The following is a 19361-nucleotide window of genomic DNA, read 5'->3' on the forward strand; positions in this document are numbered from 1 at the left end:
ATTCTCAGGTTGCAATTGCAAATAACCCCAGAGAGAGAAAGGGGGTTACCCCCAGAGATGCACTAAAAGGCCTGGCTAATGTTGGGAGGAGTAGGGGCCAGAGGTCTGAGGCAGACCTGCTGGGGACCATCCAGTTTTCACATGCTCTGGCAGGCTGTTCTTCAAACTCAAAGTCCTATCACAGCATGGAAGAGGGGCTCCTGTTCCCACTTGATTAGAATGGTAAAGGACCTGCTCAGAGAACAGGATGGCAGCCCTAAGTCCTTTAACCTTGAGTTTTCATTAGAGCCAGACCTGCTTGAGGTAAAGAATGTTTCCCACTAAGCACACCTCTCCAGAAACCTCGGATATCCTGGATTGTTACTAGCCACCCCACACCCCAATCTCTTGGTGACAGCTTTCAAAATCATATTTTCACCTCTCCCTCTAAGCTGGGTCATAACAGCATGTCCAAGTGAAGATTACTCTAATAGTATTGAGGAAGGGCTTGTTCTTCCAATATTTTTATCAGTGATTCACAGGAGACTCATAAAACTGCCAGTGATTTAGACTGGGCAGGGTCCAGGTGGATGACAGACTGGAGAATTCAATTCCCAGTGACCCCAGCAGGCTGGAGTGCTGAACCCCATGCAACAGAATGACTCTTCACAGGGACACAGGGGAAGTTCAAGTGTGGCCTGAGTTCCCATAGGCTGATGGTGGCTGCTTATGTCTGAATCTCTCTGAACAAGTTCCAGAAACCAGAGATCCACAGAAGAGGAGATAAACCTCCCCTGGCCCCATGCCCACATCATAACCAGGAGACGACAGAGTACAACCATCAGTGTGCACCTACATGTGGAAATAAACAGCCCAGACTCACAGAGCCAGCACTAGGCCCCACACTGGGAAGGCAGGAGCGGATGGGGCAAGGGCAAGGGGTATGGCAGGGCCTACTGGTTGGGAGCCTGATGGAATGAGACCTGGGGGTCAGCTCTGGCCTTACCAGGAAGATGCTGCTCTGGGGAGAAACAGGTGAGCCCTGGGGGCTCAGGGAGAAGACAGTGAGGACAGAAATGTAAGCTCCTTTGGAAACGAGAGTATCAAAGAATCAGAAGACACATTGGCCATCTTTGCTTCAGAAAAGAACACGATTTATTAACATGACTACACTTCACAGTTCAAGACTTAAGAAACCCAACGAGCCACCCAAACTCCCAGCCCTTGAGTTTCCTCTTTAAATATAACTTAAAAGTCAACAGAGAAAGGCAGTACACAAAAGCTACAAGAACTCAGAAGGCAACGATCAACGCTTTTGAGCTGATGAAATGCTGCCCCCAACCAGTCGTGCATCAGAGGGAAATTAACAGAGAGCACAACCTGGGAGAAATAAAAACAGAACCATAAAAAAACCTGGCAAGTTAGGAAACCCAGCATATGTATGATTGAAAAGGAGAAACAAAACTGTGGAGCTGAAATAATAAACAGAACTAACACTTAAAAGCACAATCTAAGAAACGTTCCCAAAATAAAAAGTGATCTGACCCCACACAATGAAAGACCCAACTGGGAATGCGGGGAAACTGACGTGGAAGAGCCAACTCAAGATGTATCTTAGTGGAAAAAAAGTAAACAGGCAACATACTGGACCCCCCTCCCCCCAAAAAAAATCCCCACAGTAATCATAATCTACTGGCAACAGTAATTATTTAACATAAAATATGTCGAAGTCTTACAGATCAGAGAACACATTTTAGAGATTAAGGACCACTGGGGAAATGTGTTACGGAAGGGGTGATGGAATTCTGTATGTGCATTCTAAGGTGTGATGACGACACCACTGGTATGCAGAAAAATGTCACTCTAGGACAAGCCTGCTGAGCTCTCACAAGTTCTGGGAGACACTCCTGAATCTCAGTGTGCACAAAGAGAAGACCGCAAAACCAGGTGAATCTTTAGAGGGTGTTCAATGTGTTATTTCAACTTTCAGTATGTGTGCACATTCTCAAGTTACAAATCTGGGACAGGGAAAAATCAACTGTGCTAGTTAGCATGTGGGCATGATCTGGATGGTCCGTAATCTCTGTGAAGATCTGCAAGTTCCAACCTAAGCTGGCATTAGGCTCACCAATGGATGAACCAAACGGCTGAACTGCACTTGACGTACTCAATTCAGTTCTGGGTGCTGGATATAAAAACGAGCCCTGCTCACTACAGGCGGGCCAGAGGGCCAGCAGCAAGAGGAGGAGCTGGGAGTCACCCCAATGAGACTCAGGAGAACACACAATGGTCTTCAAATAGGAGGGTTTTCAGAGAAGGGCAGGAAAAGTTTGTCCTGTACTATGCACCAGAAAGCAGAAGCAACAAACAAGTACATTTCAGCTCTATGTGGAAAAGAACACGCTCTTCCAGTTACGGAATGGGCTCTGTGTGAGGCCACAATTTGTCAGGCACGACAAGAGTTTCTGGCTGTGTGAATGGCAGACCAGAGACTCACAGCCTGGGTTTGCTATGGAATCACAGGAAGGATTGTCAAAAAAACCCAAATATCAGTAAACGGAGAGGGGCCCGGGAATCAACAACTTTATTGAGATATAATTTGCTACCGTAAAATTACTTGAAGAGTATAATTCAACCATTTCTGGTATTTACAGAGTCATTCAACCATTGCCATAATCTAACGTTAGAACATTTTAATCTCTCCCAGATAATTCTTATACTCATTAACAGTTACCCTCCATCTCAATCGCTAGACCTTGGCAACCACAATACTACTTTCTGTCTCTACAGATTTGCCTATGAAATCTTATTTCTAAACACACTTCCAGGTGACTCTGATTGCACAGAATCATAGATTGGCATTTGGGAGTCACTGGACCAGACTCTTATAAGAGCATTCCCTAGACTAAGCACCCATAGCATAGGATGGCAAGTGCTGACTACATCCAAGTGCTGGGGTTCTGAAAAAAATACAGTATAACCCTACTCTCGAGAACCTACAGACGGTGGGAAAAACAATATAAGCCAATAACTTCTTTTCTTTGAGTTGGGTCGGGAACAACCCCTAGAGAAGGAAATGGCAACCCACTCCAGTATTCTTGTCTGGGAAATCCCATGGACAATGGAACCTGGCAGGCTACAATCCATGGGGTTGCAAAGAGGCAGATACAACTTGGCAACTAAACAAGAAGGACACACTATTCAAAATGATTTCTGCAATGAAGGGGAGTTGCCTACTGCAATAGGGAGAGTGCTCTGCTAATAGGCTGTAAGATCTGAGAGGATCTCTTAAATCAGTAACTTTAATACAGTGTGAGAAGTACTGTAAGAACATATGCAAAACAAAGAGACCTAGGACAAGAAGGTGATTAATTCTGCAGGTAGAGAACGGTACAGAGCGACGGGAACAACTGAATTGAAAAATGAGAAGCTGTCCTAAGAATTAACAGTACCTTAGCATTTACTTTTTGAGGGCTTACCACATGCCCGTTAATTGCTTTCCATACATGATCTCAATTATTCCTCACCAAACTCTGAGTCAGGTATCAATATATTTCTGCTAAATTCTGACTAAAAGCTCTTCGAGTAAAGTGCAAAGACACTGAGGCAGGAAGATGGCAGCTCTGGGAGCAGGCAGAGGAGCATGGAGGGGGAAATGCTGAAGCTGCAGAGCAGAAGTTTCTTTGTCAAGCTCTTCTTCAGCCAAGGCTTCCTGAGCTGTTGACTCCAAAGGAATGGTGGGTGCACTGTTCATTCATTCACATATCTATTTGAGCATCTTCTATGTGCCAGGCATCAAGCTAAGTGCCAAGGCTATAACTGGTGTGCAAGAGAGTACAGTTTCTACTATTGTGGAGTTTACATTCTGGTGCAGGAGACACACAGGCCAATTCTATCCCAGGTGATAAAGAGGAATGAGAGGATGCTGGGAGCAACCCCTGGTCTTGTAGGACGAGGTGGGGGACTTACTGGAGGACCTAAGAGATGAGGAGTTAGCCAGATGAAAAATATTCCAGGAGAGGAAACATCACTGCAAAGGTTAGGCAGGCAGATACAGCGTGGAGTGCTTGAGGAAGCGGAAGTCCTCCAGAATGGGGAGTGGGTGATGAACGCGGCAGGTGGCCAGAGGTGAGCCTACTGTGAGTTATATTAAGCAGGGGTCAGATCATGAAGAGCCTTTATGCCTTGTTAGTGAGTGTTGCTTTTATTTACTGTGCGATCACAGGATGGGCACTTAAGTGTTTTAACTGGACTAGGTGGTGACTGCTCACATTTGCTTTTTAGGAAAACTGCTCTGTTGACAACATGGAGAAAGGACCCTGGGAAGGTTCCGCCTGTCCCCTATGCAAGAGGTGACAGTGGTACAGCCAAGAAGGGGCAGCAGCGATAGAGACAAGGGGACAGACTCCAGTGATTTTAGGTGGTGGGAAAAATGTAGTTAGTGTGTGACCAGCTAAGGGGTATGGGAAGACAAAGATTTCTAGCGTCTTGGGCAACTTGGGGGTATGTTGCTGTGAGTTCCTGAGATGGGGAGCAAAAGATGACTGCCAAACTTGGAGATCATGAGTTAATTTGGATTTAGGTCACAGAATCTAGTCAGTTTTTGCTCCCCTCCTCTTTTCTTCAAAAGCTTTCCAATTTATTAGTGAACTCCCACAAGAGGAGAAGCGGGGTTCTACCCTGGCACTGTTCCCTGTCCAGTGTCCCGCCTCTCTCACGAATGCACCCGGGGACCCAGCGGTGCGGCCCCTGGCCAGAGTCCCCTAGGGGTTACCTCAAGCTCTGGGTAGCTGAGCACCACCAGGGAGGCGCAGGCGCTGCCACTGTCGTCTTTCACAAAAGACACGTCCACGCCCCCGACCCTCTGCAGGCCTGAGAAGGCGGGGTCCCGTTGCCAAGCCTCCGTGTCCCGGTCCACAACACGGGCCTTCAACGAGGCTTGCTCCCTGAGAGTAGAAACAGGTCCAGCGGGCCGCGCGGCCCAGAAGCCCCGCACCCCGCGGCCCAGCTAAGGCCGCCCTCACGCGGACTCCAGGCCCGGGAGTCGAAGCTCTACCAGGGACCCTCCTGGTCTCGAAGTCCCTCCCTCCCCTGGGACCCAGACGCGGTCCCGGAAGCTACAGCCCTTTCGCCCGCAAGCCAAAAGCAGGCCCAGGCCCCTGCGGCCCTAAGTCAGGGGTTATGAGGTCGGAGGTCCGCGGGGAATCACGTCGCTCCAATCCCCGGACTTCGCGCGTCCCCTGCCTCATTACCGTTTCCAATCCAACAAGATCTCCTCAGGCGGTTTTCCAGCCGCCTTTCGGGCCATGCCGCTGCCTGGAGCTCCCCCTTCCTGTAGCGTCACTTCCGGAGCGCCGCGCGCAGGCGCTATGCCTGCGTCGTCGCCGTGGCAGCGTTTGCTGAGGCTCTTGGACACCGCCGTCTGGTGGCCGGAGGCCTAGCTGGGCATTAGCTGCTCCGAAAGAGCGGCAGCCAGCCATCAGAGTTGACCTTCTGACATAGCCGCGGGGAAGGGAAAGTCTTACCCCTCCAGAGCTTCTGACGGCATGTGAAAGTTACACTGACAAACACAGATCTGCAGGAGAAAAGCATGTGTACATATTTTACTGAGTTTCTCCGCGTACCTGCTTACCTTGTGGCTTAGGTGGTAAAGAATCCGCCTGCAATGCGGGAGACCTGGGTTGGGAAGATCTCCTGGAGAAGGGAAAGGTTACCCACTCCAGTATTCTGGCATGGAGAATTCCATGGACTGTATAGTCCATAAGGTCGCCAAGAATCGGACACGACTGATCGACTTTCTCTGCTACACGTACAGGGAGGGGACCTTTCACTAGAGAGTGGAGACCTAAAGAAGTGGCCAGAACGAAAGCTTTATACCTATTAGAGAAAGAAACAATGAATTTGTGAAGAACCAACCAGTCCATTCTGAAGGAGATCAGCCCTGGGATTTCTTTGGAAGAAATGATGCTAAAGCTGAAACTCCAGTACTTTGGCCACCTCATGCGAAGAGTTGACTCATTGGTAAAGACTCTGATGCTGGGAGGGATTGGGGGCAGGAGGAGAAGGGGACAACAGAGGATGAGATGGCTGGATGGCATCACTGACTCGACGGACGTGAGTCTGGGTGAATTCCGGGAGTTGGTAATGGACAGGGAGGCCTGGCATGCTGCGATTCATGGGGTCGCAAAGAGTCAGACACGACTGAGCAACTGAACTGAACTGAACTGATAAGGCAAGAGAGGTTTGGACTGTGGGTAGTAAATAGTGAAACCAGATCGAGCTTTCCTCACACAGCCTTCTCAACCCTAAACCCCCTGCCTCTGGTGATAAGAATGTCCCTCTCCTTCCTGGGAGGGGACCTTTCACCTGGGAGATTTGGAGCGAAAAATGGTTGAAGCAGGAGTGATTTTGCTGCTTCTGCCATTGTCTAAAATTTCTCTGGCTTAAGATCAATATGCCAAGGTGCCATATTTTGGGGTAGTGTGTCCTGAACAGTATGACCAAGCATCTTCCATTTACGTGGTACCTTGACCTCACTTTCAGTGACTCTTTTTGAGGACAGGACACAGTCCTTAGTGGGTCCAGACTCATAAATTTGACCTGGTGGATCTTGGTGAGCAGAAAAGCTAAATAGGGACAACCTGTGGGGCATTGACTGACCCCTGCTTGTCAGTTGAAAGAATAATGATTCCATTCTCGTTGTGCTAGGTGTTGTACAAGATGCTGAGGTTACAGCTTCCTGATGGTAGAACTGCAGTTGTGTTAAGTGCTGACATGAAAAGAATATGGGAGCCTGTTTAAACTGGTGGTAAAAGGAGCCCTGAAGGTTGAGTACAAGAGAGCATTTTAGGCAAAGAGAACAGCACATGTAAAGGGCTGAGACAGCAAAGAGGTTGGTATATTTGATGTACTGAAAGGTGACCAGATAGGCTGAGGTGCAGCAATTTAACCAGTGGTTTATGTTCTACTAGGGGAATTTGGAGAAGTATATGGATAAGTAATCTGAATACAAACCTCAAGAGGAAAATACAGGAGACTAGGACGGGAGTCTGAGTTTCAGGAAAGGCTTCATATGGCATTGACCACGGATGGGCCTGGAGATGTGGGTAAGTTTTCAGCTGGGGGAGGGGATGAGGACTGTTTCCTGAGCACTCACAGCAGACCAGGCACTGTGTTGTGATTTACCCACACCCTCTTATTTCTCACCACAGCACTGTATTTTACAGATGGGGAAATTGAGGGGTAAAGAGGTGAAGTGGCTCGCCTGAGGCCAGACAGCAGGCAAATGGGAGGGCCAAGAATTACTCTGGGGTCCACCTGGGCTGTACTCTGTGTCAGCCTTGTGTTACAGACAGGATGCAGAGGGCTTTCGATCCAGTAATCCGGAGCCATTCACTGACCTGTGGAGACGGAGACAGTTTTTGGGTGCTGAGGAGAGAGCAGTGGTCTGGATGGAGGTTCTGATGTGCTTCAGGGTACAGGCGTGGTGATGAGGAGGGAATGCTGGGGAAAGTGGGACACCCCACGTGGGTCTCAGTATAAAAGAAGGGGAGCAGGGTTAAAGGCAGGCCTTTATAGGATATGCAGTCACAGGGGTGATGTCCATGTGCTCCCACTGGGTGCTTTCCTCTCCAGTTTCTCTCTGCTGTTGCCCCAGATGGCTTCCTGAAATAATCCCAGCTCCTCAGAAGGAAGCACAGCCTTGCTGTCCTCAGAATACACTTCAGTCTGATGAGGTGTGAATCTTGTCAGCATTTGCTTTCTTGGGAGAAGGCACATTCCTGGTGTTTTTCCAGTTGGAAATGGGATTCATAATGTTTGAGCATGGGACTAATTAATAACTAGAGGGATTAGAAAAAGCAAAAAGCAATATAAATGCAAATCATGGCATGGATGGATGGTTATTTAGCTCAAGGCCTCAGGCTTTCTTCTTCTATTAATATGTCCTCATCTAGTGTCTTTCCAGGTCCAGCTGATACAGTGACCTTATACTTGGCAAGAACATATTAAAAGATGTAGCAGTGGCCCTGTGTGGGGCTGGACATGGGTAGCTTTACCTACTGAGCAAGGCCCTTTTCCACAGTGATTGTTTGTCAGTAGAAGTTTGTTTCCGAAGTGGAATTGCCTGAACCTGGGAGGAAATGAAATAGCTCATGACTGTCTCAGTTTGTTTAGTCGCTAAAATAAGTCATGTCTGACTCTCTGTGACCCCATGGATTGCAGTGTTCCAGGCTTCCCTATCCTTCACTATTTCCAGCATGTCCATTGAGTCGGTGATGCCATCCAACCATCTCATCCTCTGTTGTCCCCTTCTCCTCCTGCCGTCAACCTTTCCCAGCATCAGGGTGTTTTACAGTGAGTCAGCTCTTCCGCATCAGGCGGTAAAAGTATTGGAGCTTCAGCATCAGTCCTTCCAATGAATATTCAGGGTTGATTTCCTTTAGGACTGACTGGTTTGATCTCCTTACTGTCCCAGGGACTCTCAAGAGCCTTCTCCAGCACCACAATTCAAAACCATCAATTCTTCAGCACTCAGCCTTCTTTTTGGTCCAACTCTCACATCCATACATGACTACTGGAAAAACCATAGTTTTGACTATGTGGACCTTTGTTGGCATAGTAATGTCTCTGCTTTTTAATGTTTAGTCTAGGTTTGTCATAGCTTTCCTTCCAAGGAGCAAGCGTCTTTTTAATTTCATGGCTGTAGTCACCTTGTACGGTGACTTTGGAGCCCAAGAAGATAAAATCTGTCACTCTTTCAGCTTTTTCCCCAGGATGCCATGATATTCGTCTTTTGAATATTGAGTTTTAAGCTAGCTCTTTCACTCTTCTCTTTCACTCTCATCAAGAGGCTCTTTAGTTTTTCTTCAGTTTCTGCCATAAAGGCTGTATCATCTGCATATCTGAGGTGGCTGATATTTCTCCTGGCAATCTTGATTCCAGCTTGTGATTCATCCAGCCTGACATTTTGCATGATGTACTCTGTATATAAGCTAACTAAGCAGGGTGACACTCTACAGCCTTGACATAATCCTCTCCCAATTTTGAACCAGTCCATTGTTCCATGTCCAGTTCTAACTTTTGCTTTTGGACCTGCATACAGGTTTCTCAGGAGACAGGTAAGGTGGACTGTTATTCCCATCTCTTTAAGAATTTTTTACAGTTTGTTTTAATCCACAGTCAAAGGCTTTAACATAGTCAATGAAACAGAAGTAGATGTTTTATTGGAATTCCCTTGCATTTTCTATGATCCAATGAATGTTGGCAATTTGATCTCTGATTCCTCGCCTTTTCTAAATCCAGCTCATACATCTGGAAGTTCTCAGTTCATGTCCTGCTGAAGCTAGCTTGAAGCATTTTGAGCATTACCTTGCTAGCATGTGAAATGAGCGCAATTGTATGGTAGTTTGAACATTCTTTGGCATTGCCTTTTGTTGGGATTGGAATGAAAACTGACTTTTTCCAGTCCTGTGGCCACTGTGGAATTTTCCAAATTTGCTGGCATATTGAGTGCAGCACTTTATTAGCATCATCTTTTAGGATTTGAAACAGCTCAGCTGGAATTCCATCACCTCCACTAGCTTTGTTCATAGTTATGCTTCCTAAGGCCCACTGACACCAGTGAAAGGTAAATAATTTACACACATAGTAAGGTCATAGGAAGAAAACAGTGATTAGTTGTGAAGATTTTTCAGGTTAAGTCACCATCATCCTAGTGACTGTTTCTGTTTGGGCTGAAAGCAGAAGGAATTGTGTAGTATGTGAAGTCCAGAAAAATGAATATGACTGGAAACAAGAATGAGTAGGCTGGAGGGGAAGGTCAGGTAGGGTCAGTGGGAAGCTGTGGAGGAACGGAAGGCAGGTGGACTTGACAGACAGGGGACAGAAGGGGGCACATCTGTGAACCAGCACCTCCTCTTACTATGGGTTCAGACCATGGGTTCTCTCCTGGAGGAACCCCTTTTTAGAAGAGAAAATGCAGTTTTCCCCTAAAGCAGTGTTTTGCCACTTGAATGAAAGTGGGCTGCTGGAACCTTATTGTTTCTCTCTCAAGTGTCTTTACTTCCTTTTCCTGAGGAGCTGCTTCCCCAAACCACAATCCAGCTCCCTGCCAGAGTCAGCTCTTCCTCCTCATTGGCTGGAGCTCTGCTATCCTCCCGGAAAATCCTATTAGGCAGGGAGTGAGAGGGCAGCCTTCTAGGGTGAAGCTTTGGCCCCTGAGCCTGGAAACCAGGGAGCAGTGTGAAACTCCATGTCAGCTCTGCTGTCATTTTGTCCAGAGGAAGTTTACCCTGTTAACGTTCTAAACCAGAGTTCACGTTTTCTGTCCAGAACCTTCCATGTTTTGGACATCCCTGCAAGGACATTTCCACAAACACATGGAACCATTCCCCAAAGTCTCTTTCCCAGAGAGGATTCTTTAGCAAGTTTATTGAAACAGGTATGACAAGTATAACAAAATTTACATTTGCCTGTGCTAGACCAGTATATTTCTGTACAAACAACAAGATAGTGTTAGCTAATGACAGTTAACACTTTGAAAGCATAACATACAAAACAACGTATCTTCATCACACCCCCCCAAAAAAAAAACCCCTTCATAACAGCGGGGAAAAAATTCTCCCCTGCCCCCCAAAGGAGGTCTTCACAGGCTGGCCAGCTCCATCCCAATTCTGAGGTGTCAAAGGAGTTCCAAGTGCAAACTGAAATGATGAACAAGCAACTCCCCAACTCCCACATCCATTAAACACACAATCTAGGAAACAGATGTCCTTGCGGAGTGCCTTTGCATAGAATTATTAGATAAACATAGGTTACTATATTACAAGTGGATATGGTACCAGATCCTAGGTCCCTGTGCTCCCCTTCCTCAACCACAATGAAGAGAAACCAAAATAATGAAATCGGAGCACAAATTGTTCTGCAGCTCCCTCCAGTGGCGCTGAAGAGCCTACATTGTCCTTGGCAAGCATTTTCTATTTTTGTAGCTCTCACCATTCTGTGGGCCCAATTTCAAGTTGATTGAGTCATCATCTTATTCAGAATGTGTGTGAAAGACATTTACCTCTGACTTGTAAACAACTTTTGTCTCAGGGCTAACAGGTGCCGAGCTACCCAGGAACAGGAATTAGCCCAGAGAGGTCAGAAGCACCAAGTGGATTTTGAAAATACGACACAACACTTACAGTGAGAATAGCAGCACAAGCTTGGGGTGTGTTGACTATTCTCTTTTTCCTTTATCAGAAACTTGCCTGGTTGTATATTCTGAGTCTGTTTCTGTGCCTTGACTGAGACCCAAAGAAAGGACCAGGTAGTCATACACTTGGGAAAATCAAGACCATGCTAAGAGCTTTATTATTTATCAGAATCCTACAGAAGCAAAAACTTTCCCCAGAAATGCCAGAACGATGCGTTTGATCTAATTTCACACTGATCAACTTTCACTTAGAATTTACTAGAATACTAGAACTGGCAGGAAATCTGGCCTTCAATCCAGTCCCTTCATTTTGTAGATGTGGAAACTAAGTCACTAACAGTGTCCTTGACTCTTGGCCCAGCGCTCTTCACAATGAAAGCTTGGGGCTCTGACCCTTGAAATTTGGCAGTGAATCATTTGTGGGCATGGGTGAGGGCTGGCTAGTTTGGCATCAAGGCACTCGCAGAATGGCCTGACTTGTATTTGTATCTTCCTGGAGACCTAGAAGTATTTGTACAATTCTCTGAATTTAAAGGAATGGAAGAAGGAAGAAAGCCAGCTTCTCTTTTGTGACTGCAGAATAAACTAGAAAAGAAGGCAAAAATTAATAACCTTATTTTCCGTCCCTCTCAGCATGCAGTAGTCTGAGGAAGCAGGGCCTGGTGTGCTGGGTACGCGCGTGGTAAGAGACTAGGACACCTGGGGCACAGGTTTGTATGTGTGAAGCTGAGAAGCTATTTTTGGTCTCTCCTAGAGGATGGTGCTTTATTCTAGTTCCATGTAATCTTCAGTTCTCACCTACCAATGAATGGTATTCCGAATATGAGGAGATAAGTTTCTGAATATACACATGTTCCTGAAACAGCTTGGTTCTCAAGACGCTGTCAGCCAGCACAGCACATCTTGGTCTCAAATTTAGTGCTGTGCCCACAGCTTTCCTTCTAAGCACCCGCCCATGAGGAGGGAAGAGCCTTCTCTGCCCAAGTCCCCTGTAGAGACAGGAAATAATTCTATCTCATTTGTCGATTCCGTTTCAGTTCAGCAGCCATTTTCCACACAGCGACACAATTGGAAAGCAGTATCTCTTCTGGGAACTGAGATTCCATTTCAGGAGGAATTTCACTGTCTTTAGTCTCCATGTAACTCACGAGTGTATCTCTCAGGCTGAAAAACCAAGGAATAATAGACAGCATTAAATAGTCATGTGACATAAGGAGTCATGTGATCACTGGTCAGTTTTTCAGGTCATCACAGGACTAAAGTGCTCATTAAGGCCGGTAATACTGAGAGTCAGTTTAAAGACAACTAACTGCTGGCTCAGTGGTTAAGAATCTGCCTACAATGCAGGAGACCTGGGTTCAATCCCTGGGTTGGGAAGATCCCCTGGAGAAGGGCATGGCAACCCACTCCAGTATTCTTGCCTGGAGAATTCCATGGACAGAGGAGCCTGGCGGGCTATAGTCCGTGGGGTCGCACAGAGTCAGACTGAGCACATGCAGCTGAGCCGCTGAGTCACTGGCCTGGCGCTGGAATCCTGGCTTCAGGGCTCCAGTGCATCCCTGCTGCCCCAACCCTGGAGTGCACATACTCTATGGGAAGGAGCTTCCCTTGATAAGGGCCCAGCCAGATGGTTCTAAACACTCTAGTAATATGTCTGCTGTACAAAAAACAAAGCCTCACCATTAATAAAGCTTCTAGTCCAGTTCATGATTTGTTTAACAAAGATCATAAATTCTCTAGGAAGAGATATTCTTTTCCTACACTAAAAAGTCCGGGATAGTAAAGATTTCTTAAGTAAGTTCAAAGAATACAAATGTAAATAGGCATATGCTACATAGCATAATGGAGGAAAATGGCAATTATGAAGCCCTATGTCAGTGAGGAAAACAGGAGTTTATCTATTTAGCAAAACAATAAAGTGAAAATCTCTTCCTCAGACCACACATTAAAGCACAAGGAAAAACCACGGGAGAATATTTTATAGCCTTGGGACAGGACCCTTAGAGGTATATTTTCCTAGAGACCTCATAGGAAAATTCTCTCAGATTTGGCTTCATAAAATTAAAGACTGAGATAGAGCAATTGTAACATACCAGATAAAATATTAAGAAAAATACAAATACTCCAAAAGAAAAATAATCAGGAGGCAGTTTGGAGGAAGATACACGAATGGCTGATAAGTATTTTCAGCCTTACCAGTAAATGGGAAAATATAAGCAAAAATGAGATACCATTTTTTGGCCATTAGATTGTTAAAAATATGAAAGATGGATAATATTCAGTGTTCGGTATTCTTTATACATTGGTGTAGCTTTTTCTATCAAAGTTAAAATGCACATCTCTCTGACATAGGAAGACCACTACTCATAATGTGAATATATGACTTTTGCAATTGATAATGGTTAATCAGACTTTCCTGATGGCTCAGGGGTAAACAATCTGCCTGCAATGCAGGAGATGCGGGTTCAGTCCCTGGGTCAGGAAGTGGGAAATGACAAACCACTCCAATAATCTTGCCTGGAGCATCCCATGGACAGAGGAGCCTGGCAGCCTATCATTCATGGGGTTGCCAAAGAGTTGGACACGACTTAGTGACTGAACAACAATGGTAAATCAGCAGGAAACCAAATGCTGCAGTGAGACAAGAACAATTTCCACGACTATGGAAAATCTTGGGAGACATGGCAGAATGTTGTATGTGTGCCTCGCTTGGCAGGCTTGCAAGCCCGTACCTCCACTCAGGGTTGAAACTCTCTGCAATCTTGGGGTTCTTTAGCTTCAAGATCATCATTTCGTGAAGCTCCAGGAGGAAAGCATCCAGGCCAATCTGATTTAGGAAGGTGTTGAGCAGCTTAGCATTTTCAGGGCTGAGATCAGCTTTGTACCTTGAATCAATTTCCCCAAATGGCTTCTGGAATGAAATAAGAACAAATGATACATGAAGCCTGGAAAGGGAATGTGCGGCTCCCTGAGTCCAGGTGGACGGAAGAGGCCAAACTCACCTTTCCCAGGCGAAGTAGCTGTTCAGACTTGTAGGCAGAGAGGAACTGCCAGAGGGCGATGGTATGTTTTAACTTGCATCTGTTTAAGGCCTGAAAGAGAAGAGAACTCTTGAATATGAGGCCCTGTTTTCATTTGGCCCTGCACTGATTCCACCTCCTTTACTATGGAGGCCACCTCTGCTTCGTCCACTAATTTCCTGCCTCAACTCTGAAATGTCTCTGAAAGCCCTCTCCCACTGCAGCATCTTGGGGTCCAGCAGCAGCACCAGTCTACATGCACACCACAGCAGACTTGTGCTTCCAAAATCTGTACATTCCGAGTACATCTCTGCATCTCCTGTCAATGTGTTCTGTTTACACTGTAGACTGGCTGGGGAACGAGGTATTTTCACCTCCCCTCCTTTTCAGGGGCTGCCTAGATAGTAGATACCAACCCTACTCCCTAGGGGGTGGTATCCCAGTAGGAAGTGGAGAGACGATGGAGGGGACAATGCTAATTTCCTTTGGAAGAGGCCAGACACGAGACCTACCTTTGAAACCAGTGAGGTCAGATCGCCCATCTTCAGCATGTCTTGGATATACACATTTAAGTGCATGTCTGGATCCCCGCCAGCTGTGCTCAGAAATCCCAATGTGACTTCTATGGCAGACAGAGCTTCACAGGCGTCACTGTAGGACTGCAGTTGTCCTCTGAGGGCAGTGATGGCCGAGTTGGGGAGGGGACTCTAGGAAGTCAAAAGCAGGATGGGTCCACAGTTGGGGCATGCTGTGCACCACTACCCTGCAAGAGTCTTATCTTCTTCACTGCCAAGGCCACGGAATGGGACAGGCTCTCTAATAACAGTAGTAGTCTGCACTTGGTGCTTCTTAAGCGTAGCAATATTCAGATATATTACAGAAAGAGAGATGAACTTGTTGAATGCTCAAATCAACTTTGTGAGGATATGAATATGGACACACACATACACAGATAGCCCCCACAAACTCACACAACATGCATAAATCAGAAAAGCAGGAATAAGTAAGTTCTCTGGACCTTTTGTCTCAGCATACACAGTCATGACAGCATTACTAAAAAACTACAAGCACAAAAATTTCAATCTGTTTATACTGAACGAGAAAACGTCTGCTGGGACTTCGCTGGTGGTTAAGAACCCTCCTTGCCATGCAGGGGATGCGGGTTTTACCCATGGTTAGGGAACTAAGATCCCACATACCACGGAGCAACTAAGCCTGCCTGCTACAACTACTGACTACGTACACTCAGGATCTCGTGTGCCACAGCTAGTGAGTCTGTGCACCACAGTGAAAGCTCCCTCATGACATGGTGATGGTCCCGCACGCTGCAACTAAGACCCGAGGCAGCCCAAATAAAGAAATACTTGAAAAATAAAAAAACTTCTGCTGGTCCTGTGTGCCCCCTAGAAGAATCATGGCACTCAGAACAGAGGGAGGCCCTGAAATTCTTTGGTGCTCACAGCAAATGCCCCAAGTAAAGGCGGAAGAGTCCTAACATGGGCGGAAACACTCTGGTAAGACGGAGGCACACGCAAATAAGGTTGATCATCACCTGTGGCATTTTGTTCTTGATGTCCATGAAGAGATGCTCATAGTTCCAGTCCCGTCTGTATACCAGAGTGGGTAATCCCTAAAGGGAGAAAGAAAAAGACTGGAAATGGAATCCACTGTGGAGGTTTCCATCAGATGACAATATATGCCTGAGCTGAGACTCAGTGGTAGTCCCAGGGATTTCAGTGCATCACCCGGCAAAGCAGGCAGCTCCTTGTTGCCTCATGATGTGTGTGTTTATCCTGGAAGCTATGGAAACAGGGACACAGTGAGGAGCCCAGCCTGCCTGCCATGGCCAAGCAAACACTGTCACATAGTATTCTGTGGCCCTTGAGCCACCAGTGCAGGCAGGTCTGAGCACAGACCGTGAGCGAGGGGCACTCAGCTGACAGAGCAGAATGAATTAGGCTTGAGCTCAAACAGTTCGCTGCCTAACTGCAGGCAGGGAGGAAGCATAAACAGAACGAAGTACCACACCTTTGACTGGACCTGGAAGCAACAAGCACAGTGCAGGCTGCATTCGGGGAAGGGAGAGTGATCCAGCCTGTGCAGTCATGGGATTCAATGCAGGGAAGTGGATGGAGAGATGCATTGCTGGATGTTAGAAACGTGGCCTAAAGAGCCTGAAGACAGGGACTGGTTGGGAGCTACTGCAGCAGTGGAGCTTAAGGACAGATGCTTTGAACTAGAGCAGCGGGCTGGTTGGTGAAACGGAGGCGCCTGATGGTAGAGATGACAGACTGTGTTTTCAGACTAAAGGAAAAGGGGAAAAACAATGAGGTTCAGTGTGGGTGGCTGGTGGTGCCATTAACTACGGCAGAGAAATCCGGACTAAGTCCATTGAGATCTGCAGTCACCCTTGGGGTACTGAGGTGTGGATTGGATGCACAGACGACTCTGCAGAGCCGTTGGCCCTGAATGCAGGTGTGGTCACAGATACTGGGAGTGTGGACGAAGGGTCCAGAGGATCCCTCCTCATTCTGAAATCGCTGTGATCAAAGCCACACTTGAGGCAACTTTTGCAAAACAGACACACAGACCACAGACATGTGGACCATGGACACGTGGGCCACGTCAATACAGCAGGTCAGCCTTGCCTTGAGGGTCAGCCTAGGCTTGCCCTGAAGGAAGCGGCTGATGATCTGGCGCTGGATCTTCTCCAGGTCAAACTCCTGCAGGGTCTCCCCGCCCTGCTCCACTTGGTACTGGCAGTTGGAGAGAATCAGTGGAATCAGGTCCCGCTCCACTTCGTAGCTAATGACGTGCAGGTCGGCAATCTCAGAGGCATCGACGGAGTAGCTGGGGACAGAGAGACAGAGCTCAGGGTCCCAGTGAGGTGCACGTGGCCTGTCCGTGCAGAGCCAGCTCTTGTCTGACGTTGCCATAGGCTGTGCAGGTGAAGGGACACGCAAATCTGTGACACTTGTGAGTGTAGCTGAAGGGGTTTCTGTTTAAGAAGGACCTGAAGCCTGGCTTGCTGTCTCTAGGTCTGGTGACCCTATTTTCCTGTTTGTTCCCCCCAGAAACGACTTCCTGTGCTGAAAGAGCGTCCCCTGCTGTCGGCTTGCTTGCTTACCTGTTGTCTTCTCTGGAGAACTTCTCTACCGCATAGACAATTTCATTGTGCAACTTAATCAAGTAGCTGACTAAGGCGGTGGAGCAGAGGCCCCGGCCCTTGCGGCGAGGCAGGATGACTTCCAAGTCAGTGTCCAGATCCAGGTCGGAGCTGCAGTAGTCTTTAGGCAGCTTGATCTCACCTTTAAACGACAGAGGGGCAGTCACCTCCCTGCTGTTTCTTTCATAGCCTCAGGACTAGGAGCCCACCACAGTGGAAAGGGAGGCAATGCAGAAGCCCCCTCAACAGAACAGAGCTGGGAACCAAGGGTGCTTCTGTCTCCCACATCTCTTTTACGTGCTGACAAGTTTCAAATAGTCTCAGCTGCTTTTTGATACCGAATTTATAGACTCAAGAGGACTGAGGGGTTGCTCTTTCTGAAATATTATGCACTCATCTCAGACACCCTCACCAAGAGTCCACAGATCCAGCATTAGAGACACACAGCATGGTGCTGTGCACACACGGAACAGGGCAGAGTTAGGCTGGAGAGAACAGGCCTTCAGAGAGGTGCTCCTGTGATGTTTAGTATTAAAGGGGAGTTGACTTACCATTGGTCTCCAGCGATCGCCTCAGCTTGTTCCATGTTGACAGAAAGATAGTGATTCTACTGCGGGTTAACTTTTTCAGCCCATCTAGCAAACAAAACACTTTTTAAGAACTGCAAGATAACACCTACTCCCATCTAGGTCAAACCAACAGAACTACTTGCTCTTTGACCCCCACCTTCATATCATCACCAACACACTCTAAATGCTGTTTAAACTAAAGCTGAGTTTAAGGAACCAGAGAGAGAGAGGGAGATTCTGGACTGATACAGCAGAAACCTCTAATGTCCCAGGCATTCACAGCACCCACTGCTTCATGCTACAAGCTTAGGGTACAGAACACACATTAGCCCTGAACTGGTAGTCCTGATGCTCTGTGGGAGCAGAGCCTTACCTGAATCATGACTGCTAATGAAACTTTGGATGGATCTGTATTCAGCTTCTGAAACATTCTGGAATCGTTTCACTAGATTCCTTTGCAGGGCCAAAATCTCGGGCAAGAATTTCACCAGTCTCAGTTCTGCCTCCTAGAGAAGGGAAGACCACCAGGAACACTTTAGTGTACCTAGATAATGTTCCTGGGAAACAGACTTTGGGGCTGGCTTGAGAGAGTCATTTCCTAGGCAGGTTGATAGGGAGTCTAGGGGTCCCCGAGGAGAGAGGGGTCTGGAATTCTCAAGGAGGAAAAAAGGACAAACTTTTTTTCTTTCTCCACATTCCTTAGGATTATATACCAATAATGTATCCTGCCTAAGGACAGTCTTTGGATTCAACCTTCTGTTATTTTAAAATGTTAATTATGGGAGTATACCTGGTCTTTACAAGGATGTATCTTGCCTGAGGACAGTGTTATCTTAAAATGTAAATTATGGGAGTAGGTCGGAGGAGGTCTTTACAACCTCCAGACATTCTTTGGATTATATAACCTCATTATTAACACTAGCAAGCGGGTACTCTTTCTGCCCCCTTCTGATGCCTATGTCAGAAGCTTTCTCTATCTCCTTTATACTTTAATAAAACTTTACTACACAAAAGCTCTGAGCGATCAAGCCTCATCTCTGGCCCCGGATTGAATTCTTCTCCTCCGGGGGCCAAGAATCCCGGTGTATTCGCGTGATTCAACAACAACCTTTCAGGCTCGGGCCATGTATTTGTAGTTTAATATGGTCAATGTGCCATTTTATGTAACACATAGTACTTGAGAATGGTGAAAGGCAAGTACCTTTCCCTTCCTTCAGCAAGTACTTAGTGACTGCTTACAATGTGTTGGCCAGTGTTCTACACTCTAAGGGTCGAGAAGCAAAACTGTAGGGCCGACACAGCAAATGTGTTGGCCAGAAGCTGATGAAAGAATACAGCCTCTTGGGCCCGAGATGGGCTGGGTGTGGAGAGGCACTGCTGAGAGCAAGAAGACGAAGCATGTAGGCAATGATGCTTAGAGATGATCCAGT

General features: G+C 46.9%; 2 protein-coding genes across 11 annotated transcripts in view; both read right to left on the minus strand.

Moving 5' to 3' along the window:
- ENDOV (endonuclease V) overlaps window positions 1–5297 on the minus strand; it is a 79694-nt gene extending 74397 nt beyond the window's left edge. For 5 of the 6 annotated variants that reach the window (XM_024980225.2, XM_024980222.2, XM_024980220.2 and 2 more), the window contains exons 1-2: window positions 5232–5297; window positions 4754–4925 (exon numbers count right to left, since the gene is read on the minus strand). In XM_024980225.2, the coding sequence (XP_024835993.1) occupies window positions 4754–4925; window positions 5232–5287 (228 nt within the window). In that variant the 5' untranslated portion in view covers window positions 5288–5297. The remainder of the gene's footprint in view (window positions 1–4753; window positions 4926–5231) is intronic. The other variant, XM_024980221.2, reaches the window with a different exon arrangement.
- Window positions 5298–10393: 5096 nt separating this feature from the next.
- The window catches only part of LOC509283 (E3 ubiquitin-protein ligase RNF213), a 122064-nt gene continuing 113096 nt past the window's right edge, over window positions 10394–19361 (minus strand). For all 5 annotated transcript variants that reach the window (XM_015458943.3, XM_002696144.6, XM_005221118.5 and 2 more), the window contains 9 exons: window positions 18305–18437; window positions 17914–17997; window positions 17324–17504; window positions 16845–17046; window positions 15749–15826; window positions 14709–14903; window positions 14179–14268; window positions 13909–14087; window positions 10394–12340 (listed from right to left, as the gene is read on the minus strand). In XM_015458943.3, coding sequence (XP_015314429.1) covers window positions 12187–12340; window positions 13909–14087; window positions 14179–14268; window positions 14709–14903; window positions 15749–15826; window positions 16845–17046; window positions 17324–17504; window positions 17914–17997; window positions 18305–18437 — 1296 coding nt within the window. In that variant the 3' untranslated portion in view covers window positions 10394–12186. The remainder of the gene's footprint in view (window positions 12341–13908; window positions 14088–14178; window positions 14269–14708; window positions 14904–15748; window positions 15827–16844; window positions 17047–17323; window positions 17505–17913; window positions 17998–18304; window positions 18438–19361) is intronic.

This window comes from Bos taurus, chromosome 19 (genome assembly GCF_002263795.3).
Source record: "Bos taurus isolate L1 Dominette 01449 registration number 42190680 breed Hereford chromosome 19, ARS-UCD2.0, whole genome shotgun sequence".
In the NCBI taxonomy this organism is placed as follows: domain Eukaryota; kingdom Metazoa; phylum Chordata; class Mammalia; order Artiodactyla; family Bovidae; genus Bos; species Bos taurus.